We start from the raw sequence: 19233 nt of genomic DNA, 5'->3' as shown, positions 1-19233 counted from the left end.
AGTAAGAAATTCTGAGACTTGTTTTTATTCTGAGATTTTTTTCAAACTTCTGAAATCAAATGCAATTAGATCTCATCTCCTTTGATAACTGAAATGTACTCTGAGATCACGAAGACTCAGACCAGAAGATGAGGAGAAAAACAAGTTTTTGCAAGTATTTTAGAAAGTATTCCTAATGTTCAACACAACTTGCTAGAGATCTCATTGAAACCGAACCTTGCTGTGCTTACGTGTCCTCTATTACTGTTCACAGCTAAATGAACCGCTCTCTCTGTTCTGTTCCTTAAAATCTGTACTCCTTGGTTTGATACCACGATTTTGAGCTGTAATTATGTCTAAGCTGATCTTTTGTAAAGGAAGACTCTTTGCTTTTCCTCTTTGGTCAGAGTTTAATCATTTCTGCTGCTTACGAGTTGTTAAAATCCAGCGTGCTTTGTACAAGCACTGCATGAACACAAGACACATACCTAGGTAACAAGTACATTTGGTGCAGAAAAATCCATTGCTCTGAAGTGGATTCTGATGCATAACGACCCTGTAGGACAGAGTAGAACTGCCTCATAGGGTTTCCAAGTTGCAGCTGGTGGATTCAAATTGCTGACCTTTTGGTTAGTGGCTGAATGCTTTACCACTCCGCCACCAGGGTTTCATATCTTCTATGAAAAAAAATGATGAAATATTTGTAAGTTCATCTCCTTACTTTTTTAGCATTATGGGAATTTGCCAATCTTTCTCCTAAAAGTAAATAATAACTTTAAGATGAATATTCACCAACCAATGTTACTAAAGAGAATTACCTACTCAAAATAATAGTCTGCCAGCTGCCCAAATAAATATTGTAAATTAAATCCAATTCAATAACTTAGATTAAGATAATTTCCAAAATAATATATTTTTCACTTTTCCTAATACTTCATTAGTGAGAAAGTTTTCCATTTCTATTGTTCAAATGGGATGCAAAATGCATACAAATGAAACAAGGGGAAAATGGGCCCAAGTTTTTGAAGAATGGTCAAACACTAAACAAAATGTCAGTACAAATGTGATTCCACAGACTTGCCAGGCACAATTGTGAGTTCTGAGTATTAATTTACTCAAAAGACCAGCATTTGTACTGTGCAGTGTAAATAATTAAGGAGCCCTGGTGGCACAGTGTGTAAGTGCTAGCCAAAAGGTTGGTGGTTCAAACCCAACCACCAGCTCCATAGAGAAAAGACCTAGGGATCTGATCCTGTAAAGATTACCCCATTGCTGACAAGTTGACTCAGACTCATAGCGACCCTATAGGACAGAGTAGAATTGCCCCATAGGGTTTCCAAGGCTGTAATCTTTACAGAAGCAGCAGTTGAGTGCTTATCCACTGTGCCACCAGGGCTCCTTCCAAAAGGATTGCAGCCCTGGAAACCTTGTGGGGCAGTTGTACTCTGTCCCATAGGGTTTCTATGTGTCAGAATTGACTTGATGGCCCGCAACACACACACACACACACACACACACACACACACACACACACACCCCCAAGTAGTAATTAGGACTAAGATTTAGGAGTCAGGTTGCCTTGGTTCAATTTGAAGTTCCAGTGCTTATAAACAATAGGATCTTAGACTCTTAGCTTCTGTAAGCTGTTGTTTCTTCACCTGTAAAATGAGAATCAAAACAGGGTGTCCACACCCAGGCAGGCTGTTGTGAGAGTTGAAAGGAATCATGCTTGTAAAACACAGCACAGCATCTGGCACCTGCAAGTTTTCAGTAAATGTTAACCATACCCATTACAAACTTGTTGCCATCAAATTGATCCTGACTTATAGCGACCCTAGAGGACACAGTAGAACTGCCCCATAGGGTTCCCAAGAAGTGACTGGTGGATTCAAACTACCAACCTTTTGGTTTGCAGCTGAGCTCTTAACCACTATGCTACCAGGGCTCCAAATCTTAACCATAGAGATCTCAAATGATTCTTACTTATTTCTAATTAATACAAAAGTGGGAAGACTTTAGGACAAACTGAATTCCCCTGTAACAAATAAAATGATTCCTGCCCTGGGGCCCTATCCCTGACTGAACCTCGGTGGGTGAAGATACCAAGTCTCCTGGATGAGTTCTGTTTTCTAAATGGTGTAATAATCAAGTAATTGGACCCCCCTCATTGGGTCTACAATGGTGGAGCAAGGCTTGATGCCTTGTGAAAAAACAGAGCTTTCTATCTGTACTTTGTGGTGTGGTGTTTCTCATAATATTGTGCTTAGTGACTCTGACAGGTATTGTATTAACGTAAACAGGAAGGCTAGTGGCATTTTGCTTGCCTGTTTCATTTTTATAAGAAAAGACTTCTGCAGTTTTTTAATTAAAAAGCTGCACATCTTCAAAAATTTATATATTTATACAAATATAAAAATGAATTCCAGTATAAATTTTCCTGGGAAAATTTTTTTTTCATTATTGTTCAGTAAAAGTAAATTTTCAAAACTCTGAATTTTTATATAAAGACAAGAAAAAACTTCATAATTTCTTCACTGTTTAGGGGCAAAAACACCTTCTACTTTTGAGTGAGTTTAGTCTTTTTGACATAAGGAAAGACAATGAGAATCCTTCCAATTTGGAGATCAAAAAATTCACATTAGAGGAAAAACTGGAGAAAGGAGTATTTCTAACTTTATCTTTTTTCAGTAGGTAAATATTTTATAAAGTTCCAATTTCCTATTGCTATTAATATTACAAGGAATTTTGAGATAAAACAAGAGAATAAACACCTACCTAGAAAAACGGTGTCTGATGCTCCTTGGGCATCATTCTCTTTGCAGGATATTATTTTAAAATTCTGTTAACTGCTCTGTTTTCGCTAGAGTCTTCCATCAAAGCCATTCAAATATTAACGAGAATTTTAGGTATTATAGATATACATATAGAACATACATCTTCTAAAAAGAAAGTTTTATTTTAAATATGTAAAAACCATTGATAATAAATATTTGATATCTTAAAAATAAGAACATTTCCTTCCCCTAAACACCAGCTACACAAGGGGTGGGGTGGTACCCAGGAACTGCCAACAGTTACTGAAATCTTGATAACAGCGTGGAACATCAGACCTTTGGGACCTGTGCATTTGCTCTGACAGAAGCTGCGGGAAGCATCTGTTCATTTTCTTAGACTTCTATTCTTGTACCTGACAGTCGGATGGTTTTATGCTTCTCCTTTGCTTGCAGCCTTGAGAAATGAGCACATATTCTTGACTTTTCCTAACTATTCTTTGCATTCTTAGAGGAAAAATGAAAGGACTTCAAATAATTGCCTATAATAACAAAAATAGAACTGGTTTCTATTTACAAGTAATAAACTATATGACTAAAAAGCCAAAATACATGCTATAATTTATGAATCGGAAAAATAACTAAAATTAATTTCCTTTTCTCATATATTTGTACCACTCATTTCTCAAACAATCCCTTCACCCAAGCACCCCCCCTCCAAGAAAAAAGGAAAAATGACATGCCATATCCAAAGGCCACTATTTCCTTTTTGAGGGGAAAAAAAAAGAGAAAGAGTGGTGAGCTGTCAAGATTTTCTATTACGTATTTTGTGAAAATGAAATCTGGATTTTTTACCACTGTCGGAAGTAGAGTCTGCAGTGTTGATACAACTTTTTACATTATTGGGAGAAGTAACAGCAGATGTGATATGAACTATTTCACTTTGGAGCACTGGTTTCTGTTAACTGTAAGTTTCCTTGAACAGAATCCGTGCTCCCTTGCCAGATTTAACACGTATGACCCGCATTTGGAAACTAGTGACGTATTTTATTGGTATCACAACTATATAGGCTCATTATAAAATCACACAAAGTTGCAATATTGTGCAGGAAAGATTCATTTCTTAAGAAAATAATTTAATTTTTCAGCACTTAACAGAAGCCATTGTTAGTTGCTATACATGTATTTCCTTGCAATACTCTGACTGTCGATGAATACAGGGTCCACGGAGGCCACCTTGGCTGCAATAAAGGAGTGTATGCAGTGCAAAACTGCTGTCAGATCCTGAAATTCAAGTTCCTGTAAGAAAAAAAAATATTATGATTATGACAAAAACACATAAAATATTTAACAAATTTTGTACTTTGTGAACTTGAGGGAAGTTACTCAAATACAAATAAACTGAAAAGAAGTAGATTTTAAAGTGAGAGGCAGAGTAATACGATCAAAGTAGCTATAAACATGAATATGTAATTTTTTTTGCACTGATACTCTGAAATTTAACGTGAGTTCTTTTACCATAGCTAACAGAGGGCGAATATTCATTTCCTTTGTCAAGCAGTGCTGGACCTCGATTAAGTCAGATCTGAGAATCATAGTCTCATGGCCTGAATCTTCATTACAAGTATGAATTGTCACTGGTTTATGGTAATACTGCCTTAGGGATCTCAATACAACAAAGTTCACATTACTCCTAAATTAGCATAACTAACTGCAGAGATTTGGTGCTCTGTGTGTGTGTGTGTGTGTTTTAGAAAAAACAACATCTTGGAAGGGACAGTCCACAGTTGTATGGCAGTGCATAAACAGAGCGCCCAGGCACATGAACGCAGCAAATGACTTTGCTAGAACTCATCCTGTCATCACTGCCAGTAGGAGAAAGAAGAAATGACGTTCAACAGGGCAAGGTTCTTTAAGAGGTGGTGGTGCCCACATAAGGGGGAAAAACCCTAAAAATAAACCCCTTAAACTTCCTCATTTCAAAGATTCCAAATGTTAATTAAAAGAAAAAATGTATCGTGAACTAATATCATTCCTCTTCCTACAAACTCCCACCACATAAAGTCCACATGCCTAATCAAGTCAGCAATGAATCCCAAAACTGGAATAGAGGCTAAACAAACTGTTTTTTTAAAGGTTAAGCTATTTATTGGGGGAACAATTATAATCTTTTTGATAGTGAAATACAGAGCATCCCCGCTCCACCGGCCTCATTCTCCCGGGGGAGCGGGAGTTTTAGAATGTATTACTCTGAATTTCTTTTTCTTCTTTGCGGCGTCATATTAAAAAAAAAAAAAAAAAAAAACTAAAAAAATCAAACCCACTGCTGTGGAGTCAATTCCAACTCACAGTGACCCTACACGACAGAGTAAAACTGTAATAATACTACCGTGTAATAATATTCTCATATAATTAACAACAACAACTTCTTTGAGGTGCCTGCTAGTTGACTGACATCTTATGATTTAAATTTCATCAAAATTCATGCATGCTCTAGAATTCTGAGAAAACATCACAAAAAAATCAGTATCATTTTCAAGAAAACAACAAAACAAAACAAACCTCTGGCTTGTGTAGTCCATATGTGTGCTCCTTTAAGTACCTTTAAAGGCAAGATCACTGATTATCTTTATTCTGTGCAGGGCAAGGGGATGGAGAATGGTGTACGTGCTCCACAGGCATGAGGGAGGGCAGCATACAACTGGGGTAAAGGACTCTTCGGTCATTCATCTTGGCTTTTCTGAGCTGTTTCTCATCATGAATCAAGGGTCTGACATACTAAAAATGACTTACAACTTGAAGTCAACCTCATTCCATCCTTGGTCTGCCTTGCACATGTTCCTTTTAGAAACTACGCCTTTCATGAGGCCCAACATTGCTGAAAAGATGGGTATATGACCCAGGCAGGTAAACCAGAGTCCCTTGGGAGGCTGGATGGATGATGGGGTGAGGGAGGTCAGGATATTTACTTTGGTGTGGTCAACAATAAGGACTGTGAGCCTGAAGCTTTCTGTGTGGCGCTCTCTGCTACCAGATGGAGAGAGCTTGTCTAAAATGAATGCGACGCAGGGAAACACTGCTCAAAGATGGACAGAAAAATAATATCGGATGACATTAGGGTTCAGCTGTCCCTGGAGCCAGCCCTGAGTTTTCAGTTATCGGAACCAAAGTATTCCCTTCTTTCTTTATTCTGATTTGAAAAGTTTCTCTTTTGCATGTATATGAATCTTAACTTTGAAAACCTCATAATTAATTAATTGTTTTATTTTGAAACTTTCTGAGTGACACTGAGCAAAATATTCAAGATGTTTAGGTGTATATTCCAGCAAAGCCAAACCAAACCTATTTACCAAAACCAAACAAACACCATTGCCATCGAGTCGAATCTGACTCATAGCGACTCTACAAGACAGGACAGAATTTCACAGTAGGATTTGCAAGACTGGTGGGTTCAAATCTCTACAGGAGCAGAATGCTACATCTTTCTCTAGCAGAGCCACTGGTGGGTTCGAACTACTGAACTTCCGGTTAGCAGCCGAGTGCTTCACCGCTGCCCCACCAGGACTCCTTTCATAATATTTAAGTAGTTACAACACAGGATCATTACACTTGTTACTTAGTGCCCTTCATCCAACTCATTTGTAGAATCCAGAATCTGTCCAGTTCCTATGCTAAGCTTTATTTCAAGTTGGGCCCACTAGTTACACCCATACCTTGAGACTGCCCTCAGAATCTCTGGGTGAGCTATGGAAAGCTACCCTCCAATGACTTAACAGTATTTATTATTTATTGTGGTTTAGTCCATGCAGAGAGGAAAAGCAAGTAATTTTCTAGAAGAAACATAAGTTTCTTGCAAACCTAACACATATACTGTAAATCAATTTATGTATGTGTTTCCAAATAGTAATTACTGAACTTCACTAGGGGTCATTATGGGGGAAAGAAAAAAAAAAAAGAGGTATAATGCTCATATCACTTCTGCTTCAGGGTCTTGGTTTCATATATGTCAACTGGAAATCGCTTTTTAAGTTCCCGAAAGACTTAGCTAATGTTAGCACAACACACACTGAAACAAGAAGCCAAACGGCCGTCAGAATTAATGTACAAATTCAAAGGCATCAATAACCTCTGATATCATAAGTTGAAGCTACAATTTAAAAATCTCTCAATGTCCTGGCAGAACAAAATGAACAAATGAACTCACACCACAAATTTTCATGAAAAATATCAGTCAATAGTGTTCTCCAGTTGATTCCAACTCACAGCAACCATACAGGACAGGGTAGAACTGTCCCATGGAGTTTCCAAGGCTGTAAAAGAGGAAGACCCTCAAGGAGATGGATGGACACAGTGGCTGCAACACTGTGCTCAAGCATAACAATGATTGTGAGGATGGCACAGAACCAGGCAGTGTTTCATTCTGGTGTACACAGGGTGTCTATGAGTCAGAACTGAATGGATAGGACCTAACAACAACAATCTTTACAGAAGGGGGCTGCTACATCTTTCTCACGTAGAGCGGCTGGTGGGTTTGAACTGCCAGCCTTTCGGTGAGCAGGAATCAAGACGTCTGAAATGATAGTTCTATCTCAATTCAGACAGAGAATACTCAGGCACCCTGTGAACTTTTCACAGAATACCTTCAACTGAGTCAAACATCAAGCCAAGTCATTTCTGGACTGGCTAATTTTATAACCAATATTACCAGTAGGCCTATCTTGAACTACGACTTTGCAATAAGAGCAGATTAAAAACATATTTTGAGTTTTTGTTTGAACTGAATACTCATGTTGAATTCTAAACCTAAGATTTCACGGATCCCTCATTCTCTACCATGCTCCTCAAACACAATGGGTATATCAGCTACAGACTGTTGTGTTTTGATCCTGGAGAAGGAGAGGATCTTTATAGCTCTTTGGTTATGCATACAGTATGGTAAAATAGATCAGTGAGATGATTCCAACACACTGCATTAGGGAGTTATACTGAAATGCATTGGCAGCAGCAGAGCAGGATTTTCAAAAACTTGTCTGATAGAAAAAGTGTTATATTAAAAAAAAAGTTCTTTGTTCAAATATGTTTGGACAAAAATTAGATGAAAGATTGTTTTCTTTATTGTGGGACTTCACAGAGCTGTTACTGTTAATTGTATTGTATATCTCCAAGAGTAACTTTGTTTCTCAAACATAGTTGACTTTTTAAAAATGGGGCATCTTGGAGGACCATTTAGGAGATGATACAATGGAGTTAAAATAACAGAGCACTAGACATTTAACCGGGCCTTGGTGGTGTAGTGGTTAAGAGCTCATTGTTAACCAAAACGTTAGCAGTTCAAATCCATCAGCTGCTCCTTGGAAACCCTATTAGAGCAGTTCTGCTCTGTCCTATAGGGTCACTATGAGTTGGAATAGACTCGATAGCAGTGTTTTTTTTTTTTAATACATTTAATGGAATACGCTATCATACTCAAAATTTCCTCCATTAATGATGGAGAGGGGAATATATTACTGATGTAATCAAAAAGCACAGGCTGTTATAAATGAAAAAAATATCATTTTCTTAAACACCTTTGAACACCTATTCAAGGCCTGTCTTGGTGCCACAACATAGGGCAGTGAATGCAAGAGGTTCAGTGTCTAAGGCATAAGAGGCAAATCTAGAGCAGAGCCTAGTAAGTCATTTGCCCAAACATCTAACGATGGAGTTAACCTATGCAGGCAAATGTTTGAGGAATGATAGTGACAGAGGAGACAAAGCTGACAGACACTACTGGCTTGGTGGAAACACCACCAATGTGGTAAGTGGCTTTGAATCTGTCTCTGTAAGGCTAGCCACCTTGTGACTGTGATCTTGAATTAAATAAAACGAAAAGCCCTTGGGCTATGCAGAAGGGAGACAAAGGAGTAACTGCAACTGCTGAGTAAAACCAGGTTCCTGTATGCCACATGGACTTCGTGTTCTCTTCATTTTATAGGCTCCTTCTTTACGCGTATTAAAAGAAAAGCTACCCAGCACTCCTCCAGTCCCTCGCTTTCCTTATTTGTATATAAAGCTGTATCTGCTGAAATACAATTAAACATCATGATATGCTTGCTTCTTCTGTATGTAGACAGGATGACAGAAAATCACCTAGTGACAGAATTACAATTTATAAGGTAAGTAGCTGCCTCTCCCCCTGTTGTATAAAGCTCTGGGAAGAAAGCAGGTTCCTCTGGAAAAAGACCCCAAGGGCCTTCTGGAAGTGAAAGGATCTAGACCCAAAACTCTTCTGAAGAACTCAGTAGTACTATTCTAAGTTGTGTTGGTGGAGGGAAAAACAAACAAAAAAAAAAGCTGGGCAAGGAAAGAGGAAGACAGAAGAGTTGATGCATTTGAATTGTAGTGTTAGCAAAGAATACTGAATACATACCACAGACTACCAGAAGATTAGGAACCCTGGTGGCACAGTGGTTAAAGCGATCAACTGGTAACAGAAAAAAGGTCAGTGGTTTGAAACCACCAGTGGCTCCTTGGGAGAAAGATGTGGCAGTTGGCTCCCATAGAGATTTACAGCCTTGGAAACCCTATGGGGTCACTATGAGTCGGAATCAATTTGACGGCAGTGGGTTTGGTTTTTGGTTTTGACCAGAAGAATGATTAAATCAGTCTTAGAAGAAATATAACCAGAATTCTCCTTAGAAGCGAGTATGGTGAAACTTTGGCTTGCTTACTTAGGACATGGTCATCAGGAAAGATCTGTCACTAGAAAAGGACATCATGTTTGGTAAAGTAAAGGGTCAGCGAAAACAAGGCAAATCCTCAATGTGATAAACTGACATAATAGCAGCCATGGACTCAAACATATCAATGATGATGAAGATGGTGCAGGGTGGACAAGGTTTCCTTCTGTTATACACAAGTTCGCCATGAGTTGAAGCCGAACTGGACGGCAACTAACAACAACAACAAATAGAAAATTCACCAGGAAGATAGACTAGGCTGACGATCCAGGGTCCAGGCGGGGAAGAACTTTCCAACACAGCATGTGGATAAAGCTCAAGTTTAGGTTCTGGAATCTTCCAACATTGCCCCAGGTCACACCTGCAGGCCACATGTGGTCTCCTTAGCCTGTAATGCCATCTCCACAATTCCTGGCTTGTGTCACCTTTTTTCTCACTTTGCCTTCAACATCTACATACTACTGATGCTCACGCTTGCTCAGGTACCCCTGATTTTTTCTCTCACAGTACTTTGTGAATTCCTATTTTGGAATTCATTACTTATTATGCTGAAAATATGCAAATAACAACCCCCTACCCCCACCCCCTGTAGGTTGTAATTCCTAAAGTGGAGGCATCCTGTCTCCTTCATCTTTGGGTTTCTAGTAAGTAGCCTAATGCCTCATACAATAAATATACATATATTTGTTGAATATAATTGAGTTTAAGGAAAAAAAACCCAACAACTTCCTTTTTAAAACAAATCACCATCCTAGTTACTAATGGCTTGGTTTGAAGGTACAAAACTATGAATATCAGTAACGGATTCCAGCTGTGGTAGGTTTTTACTAATAAGTCAGTTTTTTTTTTGTTGTTTTTTTTTTTAATGATTTGCTCGTATGTTCTTAAATTTATATTTAGGGGAAAAAACAAATGAGAAGACTTACAAAAATTCTTCTTTGTTCAGATTGTAAAAGCAAGCCAAAAAAAAAAAAAAAAAAAGTTCATAGGTATTTGTGATTCCTGGCAGGAACAGAAGAGTTAGTTCCCACCTCCAACCCCGACATACTCTTTTGTCAGGAAGGCTCAGTAGGCCACTTGGATGAAAAGGCTGATGGCGTTGCTAATTCAGAGAATGGCCTCCTGCCCACAGAGATCTCAGTGCCCTAGTCCCCCCTTTGCACTCTTCTCCCGGGCATCTCCGTTCTGCTATTTTAAAACAAGGGTTGGACCATCGGGTTTAACCAAACGAAAGCAGAAGTCTACTCCAGGCTGACAGAACGGCTGCCTTCACACGTACCAATGCGTTCACACATCAAAATGTTTTTCAATTACAGAAATCATACTTTGAATTCCTGGAAGTGATGTGGTAGGCATAATAATGATCCCCCAAAGATGTCCAAGCTCTGATTCTCCTGATTTGTGAATATGTTACCTTCCTCAGCAAAGGGGCTCTGCAGATTTGATTGAGGTTAAGGACCTTGAGCTGGGAAGAGTAGCCTGAATTACTCCGGTGGACCCAATTTAATCACATGAGTCTTCGTAAGCGGAGAACCTTTCCCAGGGGCAGAGAACCAGAGTCATGGCACTTTCAGAAGAACTTGATTCGACATTGCTGGCTTTGAAAGTGGAGGAAGATGGCCATGAACAATGGAATGCGGGTGATCTCTAGGAGCTGGAAAAGACAAGGAAACAGATTCTCCTCCAGAGCTTCCAAAAAGTTACTCAGACTTGCCAATACCTTAATTTCAGTCCAGTGAGACAAGTGTCAGGCTGCTCCACTTCTGAACGCTAGGATGATAAACTTGTGTTACTTAAGTCACCAAGTTGTGGTACTTTGTTACAATATCCATAGAGAAAGAATACAGGTAACATCTCTAGATAATATGCATTTCTTTCTAAAAAAAGAGTGTATTTTTTGTGCCCACAAATGGGAAAGTCAAGAAAAATGACAGCTTTTAGTTGAAAGGATTGGATTTTATGTTACTTTTTAATATAGCTAAACTCAAGAATGATATGGAAAAACTAAAATGCTGCTCTGTGCAACCGGAAGAGGGTAGCATCCTTATGGAGGAAACGAAAACTGCAGAAATAAAATAAAATGAATACATGACCAAAAATGATAATAGGTTTGAGATGGGCTAGGAACTAACTATGAGTCAGCAAGGTAAGAGTATTGCATAAAAAGTCATGTTTCTAAGCTGTGTAAAGAAACTGTGATATGTCCTTGTAAGTAAGATTTTCTCTTGAATCTCAGCTTCCTTATCCCTAGAAAGCATAGGTTTAGATAGATGATTTCTAAAGTTTTGTCTGGCTCTGTACAATTTTATGCCATGTAAAAGCACTCTTAAAACTTTTGTCAAATCAGGCCCAGGGTCTGTAACACTTTGACAGAGGTTCTGCATAAATTTCCAGGGAGGCAGTACTTACTGGTTATGTGACTTAGTACCAGTAGCACCATCTCCCAGGGCCTCACCTCCCTTATCTATTAAATGGGGAACTTTATACTTTACCTTGGTGGTTCCTGAGGGTAAAATAAGATACTCTTACGCTGCTATTATTAGGTGCTTTTGAGTCGGGTCTGACTCATAGCGACCCTACGTACAACAGAATGAAACATTGTCTGGTCCTGAGCCATCCTCACAATCGCTACTATACTTGAGTCTTTGTTGCAGCCACTGTGTCAATCCATCATGCTATTCTACAGGTATTCAAATATATGACTATCAAATATGAAGCTACTGGAGATAATAGCATCCTGCTTGGAGCAAAGCAAGTGCTCAGTAACTTCAGAGAAAAGACACAGAAATGAAAAAGACTCACACTGTGGTTTGCCAGGCCTTAAAATTTTCTTTATTCTCAACTTTTCCTAAGATGTCTATGTTCTGCTTCGATTTCAGATGTAAAATGAAACAGGGTTGTACACATGAAGTCTTAAAAGCAGCATGTAATTAAACAGCTTCGTTTAGCACAGGTGTTTTGGCCTCCCTCCTGGATGTGTTTCTAATTCATTGTAAATGCTGTCGTCCATGGAACAAGCATCTTCCAGCTCTCTCTCTGGTCATGGTACTTAACAGCCTTCAGTTGAGCTGAGCAGCACCTCTGCTCAGAGGAAAACATTTCATCCCAGAAGTCAAGGCATTCAAGCCATGTGGCCTTTACCAGCCTTACCTTCAGCTACTTTATATTCTGAGTGTATCCCCCAAATTCTGCACTACCCTACTTCACCCCCATGAACAAAGGTTTCCACTATTCTCTTTGCTTGGAACACCTTCAGCCCCACTCCTGATGTCTGACCATCAGACCTTACTCATTCCACATGCTGCCATCCTTCAACAACCCTCTCTTTAAAACTGGAGGCTGGATGTCCATATTTTGTGTTATTGTGAATTTTCATGACACATATTTTATGGAGAAAATCTTGTTCTGCCTGTATTATAGTTATTGGTGATCATGCCTTTCCTACAAAACTGGATGTTTTTGATGGCAAACATTTTGCCCCACTCCCAAAGTATATACTTTGGTATACTTACCAAAAAAAGAAAGGAAGGAAGGAAAGAAGGATGAGAGGGAAAGAAAAAAAGAAATGAAACAAAAAGAAAAGAAGAAACTGCAAGAACTGAAACCACTAATGCTCTCTTTATCATCTGGGGAATTCAACTTTAGCAGATGAACTAAGAGAAGACAAAGGACCATTAGGGGGAAAAAAAAAAGATCATTGGGAATTTTGGAGAGAAAAAAAGTAAAAAAACTAATACACATTCTTGTATACATACATGCTCTTAAAAGACATTTAATATTCTTGGAGAATAGATGCAGACTTAGCTATGTGGAGATCTGAGCAGTATAACAACCCATTACCCTGCTCCTTAATGTCCAAAAGGCGGGGGGCGGGGGGAACATAGCCTAAATGAGCTTGTGAGGGGTTCAAGAGCTAAACATCACAAACCTTACACAACCTAGATGTAAATGAAATAGCACAACCATAATAGCTCATGTTGACGGTGCTTCATTCAGACCCTGCTTCCAAATAAATGACATTCCTTGAGTCTCACAATAGTCTTGTAGGGTCTGTAGGTATTACTTGGGGTGGGTAGGCATTGTTACTATTTGCACAGGTTACAGGAATGTTCTGAGAGGTAAAGTGACCCATGGTCTCACAACTAGTAATACTGAATATCCTCTGATACCAAGGAGCCCTGGTGGCACAGTGGTTAAGAGCTCGGCTACTAAACAAAAGGTTGGCAGTTCAAATCTATCAGCCATTCCTCGGAAGCCTATGGGGTGGCTCTGAGTCTGAATCAGCTCCATGGGAATGGGTTTGGTCTTTTTCTCATACCAAAGGCCCTGGTGTTTCAGTCACAACACAGTTATTGCAACTATACAAATGCATGACTATCAACAAAATGAAAGTGATTAACAGGACATTCTGTAAAATATACAAAATAAAAATCGTTGGAAGAAAAAAGGAAAGAAATCTGCAGTAGACATAAGTACTGATCTAAAGAAAGTCAATGGAGGAGACAGTAAAAATGGTAAAAACTAGATGAAATCATACCATCCAATACGAAACAAAAAAAGAATATATATTGAAATTAATACTAGCTAATATTATTGGATGTTTATTATGTGCCAATATACATTCTATTAACAAATGCAATCTTTGTACCAGCTCTATGAAAATAATTTTATTAGTCCAAGTGTACACAGGGAGGCTGGGTAACTCGCCCATGTCTCAGAGCTATTAAATCTAGGCTGTCTGGCCACACTGCTGTCATCTATCACGTGTGTCTTAATACCGAGGCACAACTTGATAAATGGTTACATTACATAAATGGGCATTCTGTCTTCAGGAAATGCAGAGAGCAGTCTAACTTTGGAAATATATATAACTTTACTAATTAAACAAATGTAGATGACTGTAAGCTTAAGCCTCAGATTATTTTTAAGACTTTAGTAACAAACTAGTGTCCCAGAATTACAGTTATACTTTTCTAGTTAGATCATTCTGTAAGAACGGAATGGCTAGACATGTCTGAACAAGTACAAGAACAAAGAAAGCTTTTTTTTTTTTTTAACAAAATGTAAAGAGTTTTTCTTTTTTTTTTTCCTGAGGAAGACATTAAAAGGTAAGAAAGGAATAAGAGAACATGTAGGAATAAGCTCCTGTCAGTCTTTAAGGAAGCTGAGCCCCAGAAAGAGCAGATGTTCTCCCCCAAGGTTACAGGGTTAAGGGTATAAACCGCAGCAGCACAGAGACAGGAAGAAGGGAAACTTATGTGTCCTGGGTGATTTCTATGGGCAATGGCTAGGCTCTTGCGCATATTTTCCTTTTTAATTAACCTTATAATAACAATTCAAGCAGGCACTTCGCCTATTTTACAGATGAGGAAATTGAGGCTGGCAGAAGTTAACTGACTTGACAAAAGTCAAAGCAATGTCAGGTGACAAAGGAAGAATTTTTACCCAGGTCTGTAGGGTGCTATGAGTCAAAGGGAATAGAGTTGACGGCAACAAGGACAAGGGCAATCTGACTCAACAGCCCATGCTACTTCTACTCAGCCACGTATGCCGACCCTCCAAAACTAATATGATGTTTTTAAACTGCTCTGAAGTCCCAAAGTATTTTCTTCTCACACGTTATTCCATGCACTCACAACACCTTGGAGACATTATATTCTTTATTCTAGATGAGAAAGCTGTAGGTCAGAGAACTAAGTGACATAGATCTAATGGCTAGGATAGTGCACAGCTGGGACCGACCACACATTTCTGAAACCCTAGTCCAATGTTCATTCGGCCTCCCCGCAATGAACTTCTGTTACCCAGTTACTTCCCTCTGCAATGCATTTGTTCTAATAACCTAGATTTTTATAAAGACTTTTAATATTTAATGGTGGTTAAAATAACCACTTAAACCATGACCTAGGACTTGGCCCAATTCTCAATACTTAGGTATTCTAACACCATGAACTTTTTCTTAATGAAGTCAAACTTTTAGGAAGCCTTGAGGAGCGATACTTCACTCGCCAAAATATGAAGAATGAGGTCACTCCTAACTTGTGAAAATATTTCTTCTTTCACACTCCCTCCTCTCAGGCATGCTTTATCTACCACAGGAGTGACACTTTCAATCAACAGATAAATGTTAGTATTACCTGCATGTCCTCAATAAATCTCCTCCAGTAGAAATCACAATTTCTTGATGGCACCATCCATATTTCCACCTCACTGCACAAATCACTAGACATTTGTCAAAAAATGTCTGTGAGATGATTGGCAAGCCTTCCATTGAATAGTAGCCCTCACAGGTGTTTAGTGTTCCTTAATTGTCATTTAACGACCCTTTGCAAGCAGGGGACAAAAAATTTAAAGTATATAACCACTTAAGAGAACAGCTTCCATTCAGCCATAGCAATTCAAGTACACACGGTAATTGAAAGCAGGCCCGTGTAGGCCATTATCTAGCCACAGCTCCATTTCAATGAATTAGAAGTAGAGGTTGTGCTAATTTGACAATAAAAGTTATACACGAAAGAGGTGATTTCAAGGTGAATGAATAAATATCTAGAATAAGTGAATATGCTTTGAATTTTCCTTAGAAAATGACACAAATATGTATAGCTGAATATGATAATCGTGAGACCTAACCACGCTCCAGAACACACTGACCATTTCTTTGTTTCACCGATAACTCGGATGGGAACTGGACCATATAGAACTTCCGCTCCCGCACTCAAGTGTCCTCCTTGCTCAGAAGCGGATGCCTTGTGTGTTTCTCAACATTATGGGGTCCCTGAACTTCTTTTGAAGGAGCTCTGGTGGCACAGTGGTTAAGTGCTGGGCTGTGTCATCCTGGTTCCAAGCCATCAGCCACTTTGCAGGAGAAAGATGTGGCAGTCTGCTTCTGAAAAGATTTCTTGTTGCGTGTCATCAAGTCGATTCCGACTCACAGCAACCCTATAGGACAGGGTAGAACTAAGGAGCCCTGGTGGTGCAGTGGTTAAGAGCTTGGCTGCTAACCAAAAGGCTGGCAGTTCAAATCCACCAGCTTCTTCTTGGAAACCCTATGAGGCAGTTCTACTCTGTCCTGTAAGTTCTCTATGAGTTGGAATGAAGTGGAAGGAAATGAGTTTTTTTTTTTGGTGGGGGGCCGCAGGGGGCAAGGGTTAATCTTTACTGAAGCAGACTACCACATCTTTCTCCCAATCAGAGGCTGGTGGTTCCAATCATCATCCTTTCAGTTAGCAGCTGGGTGGTCCTGCAGCATCAGCCTCTCCTGGGGAAAAAAAAAAAAAAAATTTTTTTTTTTTTTTTTTAGCTCCTCAGAAAAACAGAATCTTGGGTTCCAGGCCAACCTACTGAATGAAAATCTGGATTTCTCCTGTAATTTGTCAGCATGCTGGAGTTTGAGAAGCACTGCTGAGGGGACATATAAAGAAACACAATAGCAACACCGTCAAGGAGCTTAGGAAATAGACGGGTGGGTAGAAGCTGCGTGAGTACTTAAAATACAATCAGAAAGGTAAAGATGTTGAATGAATTGACTACAAAAAGAATTTTGATTGGAGGCTGGCATTTGCATCCGCCCCCGATTAATGATTAATGGAACTGTTACGGTTGGTTAGAAGGTGAGGATGGAGGACGTCCCAAAAAAGCCATGAGCGAAGGAAGGGAAAAAAGAAAGCTTACGCTGAGTTCAGAAAGTGGGAGGTAGCCTTCAGTGGCTGGTGTGCAGGGATTACTAGGGAGGGCGGAGCTGGGGGTCAAAGCTGCAGAGAGAAGTCCAGGCCCCTGCAGCCAGGACGTCATTTCCTGCATTGTTCTGTGGATGAAACGTCAGCAGGGGAGTAACAAAATCGCTCTAATGATAGAAGGAAAAGACTGAAGGCAGGACTTTAAATCAGCAGCTTAGGGCAAGAGTCCCTGTGAGAGAGAATGCGATCTTGAACTCCGGCAAGGCAGACAAAAAAGAAGAGGGTGTTTGTGGGGCTGGCAGAGAGCAGTTACAGACACATTGTAGAAGTAGCATTAGCCCTTCTGGGTGATTCACTGGGCAGAGGTTGGTACAGCCAAGATGTGAAACAGAGGAGGTGCAGGTTTATAACTTGAAAGATAAAGAGCTTAAAAAAGACGTTTGATTTTCCAGGGAATGACTGAAACAGACCAGTGAGAGAAAAAGAAAACAAAATCAGTCAGTGGCTAGCCTGGGGTGGGATGAAGACTGATTCAGTATATATGAACAATGTAACTCTATTACTACACATACTTTCTCTTTCTAAACTTGTTTGGAATTTACTTGGCTCAGCAACACTCTTTCCCCTATCCAGTTCTGATTCATTTGGTTGGATTCCGGAAGGTCCGGAAGGTCTACTTTCCTTCAAAAAAGTGTTTCTTTGTAACCTTTAAAGGTTACTCTATAATTCACCACTTCTGAAACGGTCTGCTTCGGGCTATAAAATCTCCTTGGTTGATTCTTTAGCTCACACACTTAAAACACCTTTTCCCCTTCAACAAATAATGGAATTATAACTTATAAATTTTATTCATACTAAAGCTCAGCATTATTACCTTGCCAGGATGTTTAAAACAAATCTGACTTCTCCAAACGGCTCTGAATATATCACTTTTGCCTGCTTCCTTTCTCCCCAGAGACACATATTTTAAAGATGAATGTCTGCTCTTCCAAAAGTTGTTTTCACAAAATATAGTCCTTGCAATTTGCCATAGCTCCTGATGCAGAGACTGCAAGGGAATGAAGTCAGCCCGTAGGCTTGCTTTCTTCGGCTCCTGTAAATATTTTATTTGGAAATTTCCAAGTTCTGACAGAGATAAATAACTCCTAAACTTACTGTCTAAACAAAGTCAGTTTCTTGAAGAGGTGTTATAGAATTTCACTCATACTGAAATTAATGTTGAAAAGTAAAAAAAAATAGAAGTAAATGTAATCGGGTACTGGGAAAGATCCTTTTGTACTATTTTGGCCTAGGCACCAATTCATGTCAATTATGTACCTAGCCATTTGAAGCAGTATTTTTGCCTTTGTCCGGGTACTTTTCACAGCCCATTGGTCCTTCTTCTCCCCCTGCCTGCACCCCAGTCACGACAGTTGAAAAGGTAACTCATTTGTCTTTTTAGGAACTGTGTCTGCCTTTGTAGTACTTTCCCACTTAAGAAAACACAACAGTCAGAATCGCCTTTCCCCATCTACTGTCAACTTTAATCATGGTTCTTAGAAACAAAATCTTCAGCCTGCGCTCAAGTCATTATAGCAAGCACCCCCTGCCGTCGAGTCCGTTTCAACTCATACTGACCCTATAGGACAGAGTAGAGCTGCCGCTCAAGTCATTATAGCAAGCACCCCCTGCCGTCGAGTCCGTTTCAACTCATACTGACCCTATAGGACAGAGTAGAGCTGCCGCTCAAGTCATTATAGCAAGCACCCCATGCCGTCGAGTCCGTTTCAACTCATACTGACCCTATAGGACAGAGTAGAGCTGCCGCTCAAGTCATTATAGCAAGCACCCCCTGCCGTCGAGTCCGTTTCAACTCATACTGACCCTATAGGACAGAGTAAAGCTGCCGCTCAAGTCATTATAGCAAGCACCCACTGCCGTCGAGTCCGTTTCAACTCATACTGACCCCATAGGACAGAGTAGAGCTGCCGCTCAAGTCATTACAGCAAGCAGCCCCTGCCGTCGAGTCCGTTTCAACTCATACCGACCCTATAGGACAGAGTAGAGCTGCCGCTCAAGTCATTACAGCAAGCACCCCCTGCCGTCGAG

At 39.7% G+C, this 19233-nt stretch overlaps 1 protein-coding gene across 14 annotated transcripts in view; it reads right to left on the bottom strand.

The window, feature by feature from the left end:
* Positions 1 to 2841: 2841 nt before the first annotated feature.
* SNTG2 (syntrophin gamma 2) overlaps positions 2842 to 19233 on the bottom strand; it is a 459193-nt gene continuing 442801 nt past the window's right edge. For 5 of the 14 annotated variants that reach the window (XM_049902602.1, XM_049902603.1, XM_049902608.1 and 2 more), the window contains one exon: positions 3424 to 4049. In XM_049902602.1, coding sequence (XP_049758559.1) covers positions 3918 to 4049 — 132 coding nt within the window. In that variant the 3' untranslated portion in view covers positions 3424 to 3917. Of the gene's footprint in view, positions 4050 to 4070; positions 11124 to 14031; positions 16728 to 19233 lie in introns of those variants that run through there. The other 9 variants (XM_049902600.1, XM_049902598.1, XM_049902595.1 and 6 more) reach the window with 7 other exon arrangements.

Source organism: Elephas maximus, chromosome 12, assembly GCF_024166365.1.
Source record: "Elephas maximus indicus isolate mEleMax1 chromosome 12, mEleMax1 primary haplotype, whole genome shotgun sequence".
In the NCBI taxonomy this organism is placed as follows: Eukaryota; Metazoa; Chordata; class Mammalia; order Proboscidea; family Elephantidae; genus Elephas; species Elephas maximus.
The sequence above is the reverse complement of the archived record's forward strand: the minus strand, read 5'-3'. Positions and strand labels throughout refer to the sequence as shown.